At 37.3% G+C, this 18,484-nt stretch overlaps 1 protein-coding gene across 4 annotated transcripts in view; it reads right to left on the reverse strand.

Moving 5' to 3' along the window:
- The window catches only part of LOC115213419 (pleckstrin homology domain-containing family F member 2), a 212,289-nt gene that overhangs the window by 30,529 nt on the left and 163,276 nt on the right, over positions 1-18,484 (reverse strand). For all 4 annotated transcript variants that reach the window (XM_029782384.2, XM_029782385.2, XM_029782383.2 and 1 more), the window contains one exon: positions 2,995-3,059. In XM_029782384.2, the coding sequence (XP_029638244.1) occupies positions 2,995-3,059 (65 nt within the window). The remainder of the gene's footprint in view (positions 1-2,994; positions 3,060-18,484) is intronic.

Here is an 18,484-nt window from a genome sequence, read left to right on the forward strand (position 1 = left end):
TGTGGTTGTCCTTGCATATAGCCACGTCCCCTGTATCCCTCTTCAGCTGAGCATCTCTAGTCTTGTGGGCTGGTGTCACATAAAAAGCAACTGTGCTGGTGCCATGTAAAAAGCACTCATGCCAGTGCTGCATAGGTGCACCCAGTGCACTCTGTAAAGTGGTTGGCATTAGGAAGGGTATCCATCCATGCCAAAACAGACATAGTGCTTGGGCAGCTCTTCAGTGGAGGTGGGAGGAGGACATCGCGAATCAGCTCACCCTCTGGACGCTGGGCCGCATGACCGAACCATCTTAAGTACCGTTGTAGAAGCACTGAAGGGAGGGGCCGAAGATTCAGGCGATGATGAAGACCGGCTGTAGGAACCTGATCAATGCGTCGGCAGCGAAGAATGCAGCAGAGACAGTCATTGTCGAACACCTCCAGCTTTCACTGATCGACTACCCTCATAGGCCATGTTTCGCAACCATAGAGGAGGATAGTACGAACGAGGGCCTGGTAGATTCGCCCTTTGGTCACCGAGGAGATCTCTCTTCTGTCCCACAGGCACTGCTGGAGGCGCACGAATGCAGATCTGGCAACACCTATGCGATGCTCGACCTCGGCTGTGGCCTGGCCCGTTGGAACCACTGTTGAACCCAGGTAGACGAAGGACTCCACATCCTCCAGCTCCACGCCCTCAAGAACAATTGAGATATTATGTGTACATATATATGTGAAGGTGCATGGCCTAGTGGTAAGGATGCTACATTCACTATTGCAAGATTGTGGTTTCAGTTCCCAGACCAGGTAGTGTGTTGCGTTCTTGAGCAATACACATCATTTCATATGGCTCCAGTTCAATCAGCTGTTAATGGCTAACCATGAGACGGACTGGTATTCCATTCAGTGGGAGGTGTTGGCTTACATGCCTGTCCAGTGGACATTTGAAAGCTAAAACAATGCTAGGAAGTGCACTGTGATCAGTGGTGGATAACAACATCTGATAGTCTGGTCAATTCAGAGATATAGTATGTTTATATGAGAGCTGCACTGAAAGTAATGAGAAGATGGGAAGGATATAGGTTTTTATTTGCATCTACTACCATAAGTGTACTGAACTCTGTCACAACAAATCTGCATGAAAATCTAGAAATTCTAGGTTCTCAAAACGAAGAACAAAGCAACCTATTGTGTGTTCACCAAATGCAATTGATTACAGGTACAGAGAAAGTTTGTAAAGCATTCCAAGGAGTTGCCATTTGAGGTTCCTGAGTGAAAACAGGCACACAATCAACATGTGTGTGTGTGTGTGTGTGTGTGTGTGGAATGCAAAAATATGCATACACACACACACACACAGAGGCAGTAAATGAAGCATAAACAAGGATGTGCTGAAAAAACATATGAAGAACTCTAGCATCTCCCCAAGTATCTGAGAGAAGAAGGCCCATTGGCATGATGAATGGCACTGATTACTGAAGCTCATAATTCCAACTGTTGATGTGAAACAACAGAGGGAATATGAAAGAAAACATGAGAGGTGTCATTTCTCCATGGTGTCAAGAAGCTTCAACTGTAGCATACGTCATCATTGCTGCAGATCAAGAGCAGGCCTTGTGGCCCATATGCAAGCAGGCCTTGTGGCTCATATGCGAGCCTGCCACAGATGATTACAGAACGAGACCAGTCAACATTGATGACCTGAAGAAGATAAAGTATATACACACTCATGTACTAATATAATGTGCACATCCATTCCACAGGTGTCAAATTATCCACACACACACACAAACTAATTCAGCTAACCCCAGATTCTAGAAGCTGTCTTCATGAAACTCTTTAGTATTCATATTACTCCGTCAAATATAATGTTTATTCATTCATATTGTTTTGAATTAATTATGGATTATCTCATAACTTCGAAATTTTAATGATGTAATTGTTTACTTTTAGAATGACATTGTAGACTAGGTATGAGAGGTCAGATCTGGCCAGCTTCAACATAAAATAGATGGAGTATTTGGGCCAGATAAAATAGATAGAATATTTGGGCCAGATATGAACATGAACATTGAAATAAATATCAATGGAAATAGTAGTTGTGATACCTGTGCCGGTGGCACATAAAAAGCACCATCCGAACGTGGCCGATGCCAGCGCCGCCTCGACTGGCTTCTGTGCCGGTGGCACATAAAAAGCACCATCCGAATCGTGGCTGAAGCCAGTGCCGCCTTGGCTGGCTTCCGTGCCGGTGGCACGTTAAAAGCACCAACCGATCGTGGCCGATGCCAAACCCCCCTGGCACCTGTGCAGGTGGCACGTAAAAAGCACCCACTACACTCGCGGAGTGGTTGGCGTTAGGAAGGGCATCCAGTCGTAGAAACACTGCCAGATCAGACTGGAGCCTGGTGCAGCCCCTGGCTTCCCAGACCCCGGTTGAACCGTCCAACCCGTGCTAGCGCGGAAAACGGACGTTAAACGATGATGATGATGATGATGATGGCCTGTTTAAATGCTAAAGGGTTAATTAACTAAAATGCCTTGCCATTTTGTTATGTATGAATCTTGCAATGGTAAAAACTTTCATTAAATCCTAAAGAATAAAACAAGAAACAAGAAGGACAGACAGAAAAAAAATAGACATAAAAGCGCACACACACACACACGCGCGCACACACACACACACACACACCATTACATTTTTTTCAAAACTTATAATCTGAAATGATGAAGAAGCAGAAATGATGCATTGTGTCAGATAAAATGTTGAAAATATTTTTCCAAATACATAGTGAGATAATAAGTATTGTGATAAGGAAGAATAAATGATTGCCATTTTTGTTGGTGCCAGGCAGTAATTGTAAATAATTTTTCACATCAAGTTGGACTAAACAATATTCATTTCTTCTTTTTTTTTTAAAAGATAAATTTTTAGAAAATTCAGTGAAGAAAATGTAGCAATTACTTTGAAATGTAAAAAAATTTCTTTGAAGATGTAAAATATTTTACTCACTTCCCCTGATGCACCAAAGCATTGCTCTACGTATGCAATTCGCTTGTGATTGGAGTCACTGTTAACTGCAAAAGAAGAAAGGAAATAAATTGAAGAACCATAGGAATGAGAAGAAAATTATTCTATTTATTTCAATTGTTACTGGAGACAGAGCTACTGGCTGTAAATAATTAGAAAAGATTAACAAGAAAAGGTAATTTATATTAATTTTAGTTCTGTACCAGAACAGGAAGTAATTTAATAGTTCTGATAGAACTAAGAAGTGAGTTCAACTCATTGATTACTTTAATAAACCGAGGACATTAATTAAGGCTTAGGGTGTGTGTGTGTGCACGCGCACTAGTGGTGCAGCATTTTCCAACAATGGCTACTCAAGGGATCGTTAAGTTAGCAACAATAACACCTGACATGAATAGTAAATTGATGAAATAAGTAATAAAACTCTAAATTCTTCTGAAGTACAAAAAAAAAAGTCAATTTTCCAGATAAGATTTACAATATATATGCCGTTGCCAGCCTCACCTGGCCCCCGTGCCGGTGGCACGTAAAAAGCACCATCCGTCCGTGGCCGTTTGCCAGCTCCGTCTGGCACGTAAAAAGCACCCACTACACTCACGGAGTGGTTGGTGTTAGGAAGGGCATCCAGCCGTAGAAACACTGCCATATCAGACTGGGCCTGATGCAGCCTTCTGGCTTCACAGACCCCAGTTGAACCGTCCAACCCATGCTAGCATGGAAAGCGGATGCTAAATGATGATGATGATGATATATATATAAATGAATTAGGTATATTATCATCAAGATAAGTATCACTTGAAAGCTATCATCATCTCAAAGAGACCTAATAGTTGAAGGTAGCTGACTGGCAAAGTAACTCAACAGGTTTCTAGCTCAAAACAAAAGATGTTTATTGTCTTAATTTACACTGTGCTTCAGCTTTGTCAATATTTTAGCCAAGCTCTAAGCTAGCAGAAATATAAGCATGCTGAGTGAAATGCTTAGCAGTATTTAATCCATCTTTACATTCTGTGTTCAAATTCTGCCGGGATCAACTTTGCCTTTCATCCTTTCAGAATTGATAAAACAGGTAGGTACCTGCATTGATAAAGGGCAAATACTCCGAAACATGTCTGCAGATGCCTGACCAGCAAGGGGGAGTGGCCAACCTCCCCTGTTCGAAGGTTATAATGGACACAGGTTCATGTGTCATATAGCTAGCTAGAGGCGATGGCCTCTTGGAGCTAATCAACGGCAGCATTCGTCATATATTTATGGACTGCCATGTTAGCTTGGCGCTAACTGTTAATTTCCAGAATCGCTGCTGTAGTCTCCTTTAGGGAGACTTAGAAATTTTAATATTTCTAATTTAAAAGTCAATTTATCTTTAGTCTAACATCTTGCTTTAGTCATAATGATCTCTGGTTTTTATAAAGAATCTTTGTCTTTTTTTCATTAGCTTTATAAATATTAACTAGATCTCATAGTCAAACACTAGTTTTTAGATTAATATAAAGACTACTGTTGGTTATGAGAAGCATTTATATAATGGAAGCAAGCTGGCAGACTTGTTAGTACATTAGACAAAATGGTTAGTGGCATTTCTTAAGGCTCCTTATATTCTGATTCCAAATTCTGCTGAGGTCAACTTTGTCTTTCACTCTTACAGGGTCAATAAAATAAGTACCAGTTGAGCAGTGGGATCAATGTAATTGACTCATCCCTCTCTCCAAATTGCTGGCCTTGTGTCAAAATTTGGAACTATTTATATAATGGAAGAATGAATGTCTAACATAAGTCATCATCATCAACAACAACATTTAACACCCATTTTCCATGCCAGCATGGGTTAGATAACTTGAGTGGAGCTGAGGCTGAACTAAATTCCAGAGTCGGTTTCTACAGCTGTATGCCCTTCCTAATGCCAACCACTTTACAGAGTGTACTGAGTGCTTTTTACATGGCACCAGCACCCAAACCTATGCTTTTTATGCAGCACTTTGGTTTTAGGATTTCAATTCTGTTAAATAATAATACAAAAAAATTTAACTATGCAAATTAGATTTGAACAAACTGCTAAAATTTTCAACATCATCATCATCATCGTTTAACATCCGTTTTCCGCGCTAGCACGGGTTGGACGGTTCAACCGGGGTCTGGGAAGCCAGGAGGCTGCACCAGGCTCCAGTCTGATCTGGCAGTGTTTCTACAGCTGGATGCCCTTCCTAAAGCCAACCACTCCGCGAGTGTAGTGGGTGCTTTTTACGTGCCACCTGCACAGGTGCCAGGGGGGTCTGGCATCAGCCACGATCGGTTGGTGCTTTTAACGTGCCACCGGCTAGAAAGCCAGCCAAGGCGGCGCTGGCAACAGCCACGTTCGGATGAGCTGGTGTTTGTTTTATACATGCTATTGAGCTAGAAAACAGAAACAAACCTAGTAGAGACACAGCACATGAACCATTTAAATACTTTAGTTCAGTTCATGTGGGTTTTTTTAAACTAGTATAATTCTTATTATAACTTTGTAATGAAACTGTAAAAGCTTACATAACATTTCTGTTTTCTTAAGATCAGTGAACACCTTTACAAAATCAGTCTAGTAACATCATTTCTTAATGTGAACTTTCTTTAATTAGAAAATTAAAATTGGCTTTGAATGAACTAAAAACCATTGTAGATTTTTACGTAATAGGTGAGGGGTAAACATTTTATTATAGACTGAACTAATCGATAATTTCAGAATCCCTCAAAATTAGATGTATTCAGTCATTTTTTTAACATGCTATTTGATGAAGATTCATCTTAACACTACATGAAGTGAATATAATGTTAACTTTTCCAGCCAAATTTATATCAATTAATCTGTGCATGTGTGTGTGGAAGGGAGCCATCAAAGCTTCTCAATCAAAATAGAATATGATGGTTTTTTTTTTTTTAATAAACAGTTTGTGTGATGACTCTTCATTGCAAATTTCATGATTTTTGATAAAAGACACTTTACATCTTTCTTTTTATCTAATTCATTCAAAACCAATTTTAATTATGAAATTAATTAAAGCTCATGTGAAAGAATAGTGTAGTGAACATTTTATGATGAGGTTTACTGATCATGTTATGTAAGCTTTTATGAGCTGCATTGCAAAGTTTCAATGACTACTATCCTAGTTTTACTAAACGCCTACACTGAAAAGAAGCTAAACTCTTTTACTCTTTTACTTGTTTCAGTCATTTGACTGCGGCCATGCTGGAGCACCACCCTTCATCAAGCAACTCGACCCTGGGACTTATTCTTTTTATAAGCCCAGTACTTATTCTATCGGTCTCTCTTGCCGAACCGCTAAGTAACGGGGACGTAAATACACCAGCATCGGTTGTCAAGCAATGCTAGGGGGACAAACACAGACACACAAACACACACACACGCATATATATATATACATATATACGACGGGCTTCTTTCAGTTTCCGTCTACAAAATCCACTCACAAGGCTTTGGTCGGCCCAAGGCTATAGTAGAAGACACTTGCCCAAGGTGCCATGCAGTGGGACTGAACCCGGAACCATGTGGTTGGTAAGCAAGCTACTTACCACACAGCCACTCCATATTTTTCTTTCACTTTTTTTTTGTATTTCAGCTATTACTATGGAAAGATTATTAGCAGCAGTAGTAAAAAAAAAAAAAAAAAAAAAAAAAAAAAAAAAGTTAGAGAAGCCCTTCAGTCACAGATGATCATGGGATTGCACCTAGAAAAGTTTGGTTCATTCTATATGCAGTAACTGTGGGGACAATAGCTCAAATTGATTAACATGGACAAGAGGTGTCTTTTCAGATATATTTCATTTTCAGGTGTGACTGTGTGGTTAACCCTTTCATGACCAACCCGGCTGAAACCGGCTCTGGCTCTGAGTACAAATGTCTTGTTTTCATAAGTTTTGAATTAAAATCTTCCACCAAACCTTAGTCACAATTTATGTTCCTAACACTAGCTGAATGATAACCAAGTTATTTTACTAAATTCTTTGTCATATTTAAAATAATTGGAAGAAACACAGAGCATCTCAGCAGAAATACGGTAACAAAAGGGTTAAGAAAACTGCTTCCCAACCACATGCTTATGGGTTCAGTCCCACAGTGTATTCACTCTATATAGATGACCGCCCAAATACATGTGCTTGAAAAGTTGAACAACAAAAGTGCTTACCCACAAAATACACACGATACAAAAAGTTTTTTTCCCCAAAGATTCATGACGTAGCTTTTTTTTAAATTTTTCAAAATAATTAATAGCTTTTAAGAAAACCTTTCTTTAAATATTGTGACTGTGTTAAATATAATTTTCAAAATCTTCTAAATATGTAAAGTTAGGAGATTAATATATTTCACCAATCCATAAGATTACAATGGTTTTGCAGCCAACATCATGGGAAAATAATTAATTTTAATGTATAATAAATTATTTTAAGGCTAGCTCATCAGATCCATAGAATATTGTGGTTACATCCATTCTTCAACTCCAATATACACATCATTGAAATAATAATGTATGGAAGACAATAACTGTTAAAAAAGTTTTGTAAGGAGATTTAGTAAGATATATTCTATATACTCCAAATGAAATAATAACTGATTGGATTTAAAGGATTTCAGCTGCATAGAACTATACATTACACCCCTATGTATTGGTTTGCTATGTAGTTTGTAGCCTGACCTACTAAAGGAGTTTATTTGTGAGTAGCATTAGATTAAATAAATACATATATTGTGCAGTATATATATATATATACATATACCTGCTCTCCTAATATCTCATGTGATGGATGTGTCCTTGTGCCATAAAACTTTGAGCCGTATTAAGCTGAATCAAGCTGTTATTGTGTGTGTGTGTGTTTGTGTGCATGTGTCTCCTTCTTTTGACATTGTATGATAGTTGTAAATGAGTGTCACTGCTATACAAGCAGTGTCATTTAGAAAAGGTATTTCTGGTATTGATTCCATACAGTGGAGATGTACACCTATTTCTTTACTACCCACAAGGGGCTAAACACAAAGAGGACAAACAAGGACAGACAAACGGATTGAGTCGATTAGATCGACCCCAGTGCATAACTGGTACTTATTTAATCGACCCTGAAAGGATGAAAGCCAAAGTCAACCTCAGCGGAATTTGAACTCAGAACGTAATGGCTGACGACATACCTATTTCTTTACTACCCACAAGGGGCTAAACACAGAGAGGACAAACAAGGACAGACACACGGATTAAGTCGATTACATCGACCCCAGTGCGTAACTGGTACTTATTTAATCAACCCTGAAAGGATGAAAGGCAAAGTCAACCTCAGCGGAATTTGAACTCAGAACGTAATGGCTGACGAAATACCACTAGGCATTTCACCTGGCGTGCTAACGTTTCTGCCAGCTTGCCATCTATACACCTGCTTGAAAATTAGCACATATTATATACTTCACAAGAGTCTTTGTTTTGAGCAATGGTTTTCATAGATTTTGTTTGTTAAAAATTCTGTGCAACAAATTGGTTATATTTCTCCAATACACACAAAATGTTTTAATTTTAAAAAAAATACAATTCCTAATAATATTTGATTATAAAAATATAAGATTTTTTAAACATTGACTGACTCTGAGGGTCCACCCTAGTAAAATAGGAATCAAAGTGGTTCATAGCTAAAAAATGGTTGAGAGCCACTGGTTTAGAGAAAGTCTCTGTCTCTCCCTATGTGTGTGTGTGTGTCCGTGCACACCCGGTTATATTTGGTGTCATTCACATCTGATGCCTTCTATCAGCTAGACATGTGACATACAAATTGCACCAAACAAGAAACAAGATTGTCAGAAGGGAAAAAAGATATACCAAGCACTTTATGGGCATGAATGTAGTGTTCATGTATAATCATTAACCCTTTTGTTACTGTATTTATTTTGAGATGCTCTGTGTTTCTTCCAATTACTTTAAATATAACAAAGAATTTAGTAAAATAACTTAGTTATCATTCAGCTATTGTTTGGAACATAAATTGTGACTAAGGTTTGGTGGTATATTTTAATTCAAAACTTATGAAAACAAGACATTTGTACTCAGAGCCAGAGCCGGTTTCAACCGGGTTGGTAATGAAAGGGTTAAGTGAGAAAGGCTTGATCTTTCCTTCTCTAATTTCCAGTGAATGGTGGAATCCAACCAGGGCTGATGCAGCTTAAAAGCCATACTGACTACAGAGGCGCCAAGAGTGCAAACTTTGTTACCACAACTGGTGTGGAAGAGAAGAGGAGCCATAAACTTCTCTGCACATCCCATGCTGGTGCGTATCTTTATAACCACATCTGCTGGAACCAATATGGAAGTTTATAGTAGTGACTGGTGAAAATGCTTCTGAACATATTTTGAGTGCATAAATAACCAGATGTTCACGTCTTGATGACCATAATGGCATGACCATAATGGCATGACCTTTACCACTCTACAGTTATTCGAAAGGGCATGACATTCTTTCCCATATGCTATGTATGATCCATTCTCAACAAATGTCAGAAGATTTATGAGTTACATTTGGTGCAAAATAGATTTTACTGGTTTCTTGTGGTCAGCTATTTTCAATACTTTCTCTTAAAAAAAAACCTCTGCAAGAAAATAGAAGATCACAGGCGCAAAGGATGAGTATCGCTGTTTTAAAACAATCATCCCATCAATCATCCACACACCTTTTGTAGTTATTAAGTCTACAGCTTTGTTTTCCACGGCTGAATGATGTCTTGGCCTTAACCAGAGACGTTAATAGTACCAAACCAAGACAATAAGACATGAAGTATTTAATATTAATATTCTGCAACTTTGTGATGTAAACCTACTTTGGAAGCAATCTCCTACCATGCTTCATATTACTGCTTTCTTTCAATTTTTGTCTTTCTTTTTATTTCTTTAAATGTTGCAAGATTCAGATGTTGATTGGGTCAAAGAAGGCATTGCTTTATTTACATTGTTATTATAAAAGGATGCAACACTACTGGCACCAGCTTCTGCTTCCAACAAGTCTTGCTTCGCTTTATAAGGAGCAGCAATACTTGAAGACAAATGTACCTGCAACATTGATTGCACATGCTACATATTGGATCAATGATATCTTCTATATTCTTCACATCATGCTTGATTCTACTGAGGTCTAGATATTCTCTGAGTCTTTATCTTCTTGTTTTGTTATTTTGTTCTGCATGTATTTATTTGAACAGTGGAATATTCTTCCTCAGGAAACATCTAATGCTTCCTTCACTCTCTTCATCTGCTCGACATCTGATTGCCGCCTCGACTGGCTTCTGTGCTGGTGGCACATAAAAAGCACCAACCAGTCGTGGCCGATGCCAGACCCCTCTGGCACCTGTGCAGGTGGCACGTAAAAAGCACCCACTACACTCGTGGAGTGGTTGGTGTTAGGAAGGGCATCCAGCTGTAGAAACACTGCCAGATCAGACTGGAGCCTGGAGCAGCCCCTGGCTCCCCAAACCCCGGTCGAACTGTCCAACCCGTGCTAGCACGGAAAACGGACGTTAAACGATGATGATGATGATGATGATAATGATTTTCTAAGTGGGTTTTTTTTTACATCCTGGACAGTAACTAGTTCATCATCCAGTTAGCTCATGTCAGTTCCCACATCTGCTCAATGGCAACAAAATGTAACATCAAAAAATGAGATATTACAAAAAGGCATTGCATTAAGTGGTAAACTACAATTCTGTCAAGAGAGGGGGGGGGGCAAGTGGATGCAATTCAATATATCAGGAATTCAAATTGAGTAGATTTAAGAAAAATAAAGTTAAAACATTTGGTATTATATATTAAAAGTGAGAAAAATTCATGCATAAAACTCTAAGTTTTTTGTTCTTAACAAAAAAAAAAACTGTCAAATAACAATATGCTGAAATCATTTTTCAATAATATTATAGTGAAATTCTTGTTTCAATTTAAAATGCAATTCCATTGTTCTTATCAAAAACTAAAAAACAGAAACACTTCTTCACAGTTCGTGCTTCAATTTAAGAGAATGAAAGACAGTCATCATGCAATACTGACTCATTATTACCAAGCCAATACAGCAGAGGTCAGAATGGAATACATACCAAGGTTACAATATTGTTTTTTGTTCATGATTAGGAAACAGATTTTTTTTTTTTTTTTTTGTACTTGTTTCAGTCATTTGACTGCGGCCATGCTGGAGCACCGCCTTTAGAGTACAGCAGGGATCACCACCATCCCCTGCCGGAGCCTCGTGGAGCTTTTAGGTGTTTTCGCTCAATAAACACACACAACGCCCGGTCTGGGAATCGAAACCGCGATCCTCCGACCGCAAGTCCGCTGCCCTAACCACTGGGCCATTGCGCCTCCACATGTTTATAAAAAAATTTTCATTTTCTAAATTATGTTTTTGTACTCAGTCATTCATGATTATTGTTTTTTCATCTCTCTTATTTTCTACATTATGAACAGTTTTGTTGTTATTGTGGTCTAGGTATCAATTTCACTACCTCTGAAATTAAATTCCAATCAAATTGTCAAGTTGCATTGCATTTCCTCAAGGTTGTGTTGTCTGAAAACAACATATTGGCAATGCTGATTGGTCAATTGCAGTCAATCTTGTGATGGCTAAAAAGCAGGATTCCTATGAAAATACAAAAACCAAACTAATTACAGCGTGATACATATTAGCCATTCAAAAACTTAACTTCACTTAAATATTTATTATTTGTTACTAGCAGTATCGCCCGGCGTTGCTCGGGTTTGTAAGGGAAATAACTATATAAGCAATTTTTAGAGATGTAAAGTATAATAGCCATCTCAATATGGCTAACCACAAAGGGGGGGGTGTTACTGTAGCTTTTTACATTCTGAGATCTAATAATACATTTTTAGAGAGTTACTTCCCTTATATAATTGCAAAAAAATGAATTAAAAATGGGAAAAAATGATGGTAAATTTTTTATAAAATCGTAGACTCATCGTAGACGCGCGCTAATACCCAGAAGGGCTCGATATGAATCACGACTATAAGATACCCGGTTTTGATTACACTGCACTGCAAAATGTGGGAGTAGTTAGGAATCTAAATCGTAGGAGACAGACAGCACACAACCTTACTTTTATATATAAAGATTTGGTGTCTAACTTTTCATTGCAGGAAACTACAACCTGGTCACTAACAAGATTACACAGCAGTATAATGTTTAAGTGGCAGAAACATTCTTTGTGTGTTTTTGAATAGCTATTGTGTCTTCCTGTATAAAATATGTCAACACATTCCTAACTATAACTATATTAGTACAGAAAACATTCAACTAAAGGATGAGAATAAATTCAATTGGTGACAAAAATCTACAAAAAAAGAAAAAATGATAATTGTCCGAAATGCCATAATCATGATAATTTAGGTGAACAAAAGATCTTAATTGTATCTAGTAACAAATATTTCATTATATATTTTAATTCTTTACAGTAATTGCAAATAAAACTGAAAACCAAACGCCTTTGCAGTGTGGACTCTGTTTTAAAGAGTTCTGAATTCTTTAGTTTTTTGGGGTTTTTTTTCTTTCTGCAAAGTGTTGGTATTTGTAACAATAGTTGTAATATGGATCGATCTGGTAAGTTTTCTAAAAGTAACACCTCATTTTATTACAGCAACAACGACATCTAAGAAAAATGGCAGCAGCCAACCAGTGAAGACCAAGTCCAGCAGCACAGGTTACAGTGGTTTGGTCATGTCTGCAGGATGAGTACCGGAAGACTGCCACACCAATTTTTGTGGTGGCAGTGAACCACACACTAGAGAATGCAGTGCACTGCACCAAAGAAGACATGGGCAAAAAATGTTGAGGAAGACCTGAAGTCAGAGAGCCTTGACCTCAAGCATGCTAAGGCCAGTGCTATGGACTGGAAAGCATAGAATAAACATTATCACCAGAATCCATCATCCAATGGCACCCACAGCAGTGTATTGGTTGAGAGGACAGCCTGCCCCCTCTGGTTACAAGATAAGGATTTTGCTACTACTACTACTACTCCTACAACTGCAACTTATTTACAAAGGTCAATAAGAAGACATGGATGAAACAAATTGAGGAAGGCCTGAAGTCACAGTGTCTTGACTTAAAGCATGCTAAAGCCAGCACCATGGATTGGAAAGCATGGAATAACATCATCACCAGAGTCCATCGTTCAGTGGCATCCACAACAGCATATTGGTTGAAAGGACAACCTCCCACTCTGGTCACCAGCTAAGGATTTTACTTACTTACACGTGTGTAACTCATTCTGTCTGAACAGAGAAAACACTGCGTCTAACAAGATAATCTTTCAAGAACTAGTACATATGCCCTCTCGTCAGTTTTATACAGGAGTGTCAAGTGATAGCAATTGCATTTAACTGTAAGGTTTCTCATTCAACAAGCATTAAACATTCTTATTAACAAAAACTTGCTTGTACAGATAAAATAACTAAGTGGTACTTAACCAAATGAACAGAAATTACAAAACCAACAGGTTATTTACTATGTCATGCCATGTCACTAGTCTGGAGACATTGCAGAGTAGTAACAACCACAGTTAACACCAGCAATAGCAATATTGTAAAACTAACAAGTATTTCAATTGCTTGTAGGACTGAATACAGTTCTATTAATAGACAGAGAAGGGTGGAGCTTTTTAAGCTGTCCTGTTCCAGATACCTGTAGGCGAAGCTTGGACAGCCCTTTTCTAGTAGTGGGCCTATTGTGTTATTGTGTGCGTTATAACTCAGCCAATGCCACTGAAAAGAATGACTCAATAAGCAATGTATGTAATACACTCTATAGTTACACTAAGCAAATAAGAGAGAGAGAGAGAGAAATGAAATTGTTCAAATTAACAGAGGGAGGCCTAAACATATTGTTTAAATTTAAATAAAATATTATATTTATATAAACAATTGCAGCGTGGAAGGTGTTTATAAGCCATTTAAGAAACACTCAAAACCGTTAGATTCACTTCAACATTTAAATTTAATCTGTCAAAATATGTTGAAGTGAATCTAATGGTTTTTGTGTGTTTCTTAAATGGCTTATAAACACCTTCCACGAGTGGCTTGTAAACGTATCTAACTCGCTTTCGCTCGTTAGATACGTTTACAAGCCACTCGTTGTAATAAATACGGTATCCATAGGGAATGAGCTCGGTATTTTATTTATTACACACGAATAAACGACCATATTTTATTAAACCAATAACTAAATTCTTCACGTTTAGTTGTAACTTATGAATGACAAAAGTTGTGCCGTCACCGTGACCTCGGGTCATCACCATGAATTGACCAATCAGAAGCAGCGCTGTCACCGTGACCTCGGGTCATCACCATGGATTGACCAATCAGAAGCAGCGCTCGCAGTATCTGACATATATTAGATACCAAAAATATCTCAAAGTGTTCTCACTCACATGTGTGTAATAATGTATTCTTATATATACTGTCTGACTGTGGGATGGGGAAGTTTGGAGAGTCTTTGATTGCAAGTTAGCTCAATCAGGGCTGACTTGAGGTTAAGCAACAACAGCAAAAGAATTCTATAAGTTATAGTTGAAAATAAACAAATCTATCTGGCATTTGTTGACTCAGAAGTAGAAAAGGTTTTCAATGGGCAATCAGAATGCTTGATGTGATATGGATGAATGGTTCATTAGAGTAGTTCAGGAATTGTACAAAGCTGACAAAAGCAGAGTCAAGATTAGAAGTCAACAGAAAAGCTGAACGCAAATGTGAAATCAACTGGTCAAAGAGATATATGAAAGAGAATTAATTATGTTAATATGGATGTGTAATGTAAACAAATTACAAACACTGAATGGCAGAGGCACATGCAACACATGTAGACCAAGAAAGACTTGGGTAGTAGTGCAGTTTGATCATGCTTCCCAGAATAAGGATACTTTAGAGAGATAGCCAACTCATGGCAGCAGGGGAAAATAAATCTTAAAATGAGGATAATGAGATGATTGCATTATATTTTTGTTTATGAAGTAACTATGGATTAAGCAATTCAATTTAATCCAGGCCTATACTTCCTTTAACACATGATCTTCTGTAAGAGTATCAACTTAAAAAATAAAATTCAGAAAAAATCTTAAATAAGATCTAGACATTTTGAAACTATGATAGATATCATCTTCAATGTAAATATTATAGTGATTAAAATTTTAAATGCAATTTTTCTTATTATAAAAAACAATTTACTATATGGAGCAATTAGCTATATCAAATACTAATTATATTACCTAAATTAACCATATTTAATAATTTCAGCCAGCCATCTTCTCCACCCACTATTCCTAGAGTACTTAGGTGGGCTGGTATCAAAAGTGTTAATATCTTCTTGGTTTTGCCTTATGCTTTAGCAGGTGAAATTTCATCCCTTGAGGATGCAGAAGTGTACCTCCACATAGTTTTGTATTTACAGCTCACTCATTAGCAGAAATATCATTATTTTCAACTGTAAATGCAATACTAAGTGGCTCTTTCAGAATTATAAGTCAAACAAAATTGCACCCACAAAAGTGTATTTACTGGTTCAAAGGATTAACCTGTTCGTTAACAGAGCATGAAGGAAAATAATTAAAGAAAGAAAACAAGGTAAGGAAGGGAAAATGAAAAAAAAAGTAAAGATGTAAAAAAAAGGATGAAAGAAGACTGAAAAAACATGAAGAAATTCTGAGAAAATAAAGAGGAACCCAAGAAAAGAAAGAAAAACAAAATGATAAAGAAAAAAGAAAAGATCTTTAATCTGAGCCAATTTTACAGAAGACACATTTAAACAGGAATACAATATGTTCACCTTTTCTATAATATTTACATTTAGTATTTTCCAAACGAGAAAAAAGAGATTAATTATCTTTTATATGTAGCACTGATTACCAATATACAAAACTGGGATGAGCGATAGAGTACGACTTGATTGCCAATATATAAGATTCTGATAAGCAACAGAATAGGACTGATAGCCTACATATACACACACACACATATACACATTTCTGTGTATCTGGCGGTTGAAGAAATAGATGGTATAGACAAATATAGGCGGCGAGCTGGCAGAAACGTTAGCACGCCGGACGAAATGCGTAGCCATATTTCGTCCATCGTTACATTGTGAGTTCAAATTCCGCCGAAGTTGACTTTGCCTTTCATCCTTTCGGGGTCGATAAATTAAGTACCAGTTATGCACTGGATCGATGTAATCGACTTAATACCTATGTCTGTCCTTGTTTGTCCCCCTGTGTTTAGCCCCTTGTGGGTAGTAAAGAAATAGGTATAGACAAATATTTCAATGTGTGTGTATATATATATATATATATATAATTTCAACAATTGAGGGTAAAATTAATTAATTATTAATCAATTTCACCAAGTATTCAGTATGTAAAGGGACCATTTTAAATAATAATAATAATGAAATTATTGTATACAGTGCTAAGGGGCACCACAACTTGTCAAAAGTGCATATAAAGCATGTGCCTTAATGTACAAATGTCTGGGAAGTGAACAGTGTATGAGTCAGATACATGCTTGCGTGTCTATGGAGGGGAGAAAAATCAGGTGTAGTGTTGGCGAATCTCAGGAAGCATGGAAGTTTTGAAGGATGCAGTGCTCCGACAACTAACAACTGATGCTGGCAGTTTGTTCCAAGCTTCAGCAACTCTTGGTGTGAAAAAATGTTTCTGAAAGTCATGGGAGCTGTGCTGTTTTCTGACTTTGTAAACATGTCCATGGGTGTTAGATAGATGGAGTTTTAAGCAAATATAGTTCTTACAGATGAAAAAATTTATTGGCTACAGAAGAAAGACTGAGTTTTGTAATATTCATGCTCTTCTTAAGACTGGAGAGATATTAAATAAAATGAAAGAATTACTAATGTAACATGACTGAAAACAGGTTGTGATATTTATAATAAATATTATATAAACAAGGCTTTTACTGCTTTATCCTAAGACAGTCTCTACATCTTTCATTACCAATGGCTTTTTACACATTTGCCGTTTTTGTTCTTACAGCTTTGTTCATTTTGTCCTAAAGTAGATTAAAAGGGACAAGTAACCTTAGGCGAATTCAAAATATATATATATATATATATAGACAAATATTTCAATTTGGGAGGGGTGGTGGTACTTATTTAGTCTATTTTTATGTGAAAACATACAACATTTAATTGAAACAGCTTTGCAGACTTGTAATAGAATCCAAAGACACTGAAAGCAACAAGATCATTGAACATGTTTTCCTATTTATCAATGGCATATTTCTACTTCATAGATATGGGCACAGGCATGACTATGTGGTAAGAAGCTTGCATCCAAACCACATGGTTCCAGGTTCAGTCCCACAGCATGGCACCTTGACCAGGTGCCGCCTACTGCTGACCAAAGCCTTGCAAATGGATATGGTAAAAAGAGACTGAAAGAAGTTCGCCATATATATATATATGTATTTGTGTGTGAGTATATCTCTGTGTCTGTATTTGTGCCACCACTACCACTGGACAACTGGTGTTGGTGTGTTTACATCCCTGTAACTTAGTGGTTCAGCTAAAGAAACTGATAGATAATGTAGTCTTGGGTCACTGTTTCTAGGAGAGACAGGATCATAGGTTTACATGATTACAGCTGACCTAGGGCTAAAAACCACCACCACCACCATGTACATAAATTATAACGTAACTCTGTGGGAAATAAGAGCATTGATTGTTTAATCAATTACAGTAATCGCTCACCATATTGTGGTTCACCTATCATGCCTTGAGTACATCGTGGATGTTTCTGGCTAATATATGTAAATTTGTATCACGGGTTTCTGCAGCCGATAGGTATTTACATTTTTTTAGATTCTAATTATTTCTGTGGTAAAATAAGCGTTTTCATGCCCCAAAATTAATAAATTAATAAATAAAGATACATTGCTGTACTGTATAACACATTAATTAAAATATATTAAAAGAAAATACGTAGTGTATCATAGATGAATAAACAAAGAATTGCACATATTGTATGGAAAACGAAACTCGGGAGGCGAGTGTGGGGTGTCGTTTTGCATAGATTTTCACCTATCGCAGGGGTGGGGGTGGAACGTAATACCCGCAATAGTTGAAGGATTACTGCTGTATTGTTCTTATTTTATAATTTAAATTGGAGCAAATGTGAAGAGATAAATGACTTTCATTACAGTAAAGATGTCAAACTTTCAAATCTTGGAAGTATGATTTGTAACTAAAATGATATTAGCTCTATGTCCTTGATAAACTGGAAAAGCAAGAAAATGTTGCCAGTTTCGCGTGTGTGTGTATAAGGAAACAACAAACAGCATGTGTACATGCAAGATTTATAGCTGTATTCCTGGCTATTTGACAGAAGATTTACATTTCAAATAATCAGATATTGGCAGTGGAGGTAGAGAATGAGAATAGCATTCA

Source organism: Octopus sinensis, linkage group LG6 (genome assembly GCF_006345805.1).
Source record: "Octopus sinensis linkage group LG6, ASM634580v1, whole genome shotgun sequence".
Taxonomy (NCBI): Eukaryota; Metazoa; Mollusca; class Cephalopoda; order Octopoda; family Octopodidae; genus Octopus; species Octopus sinensis.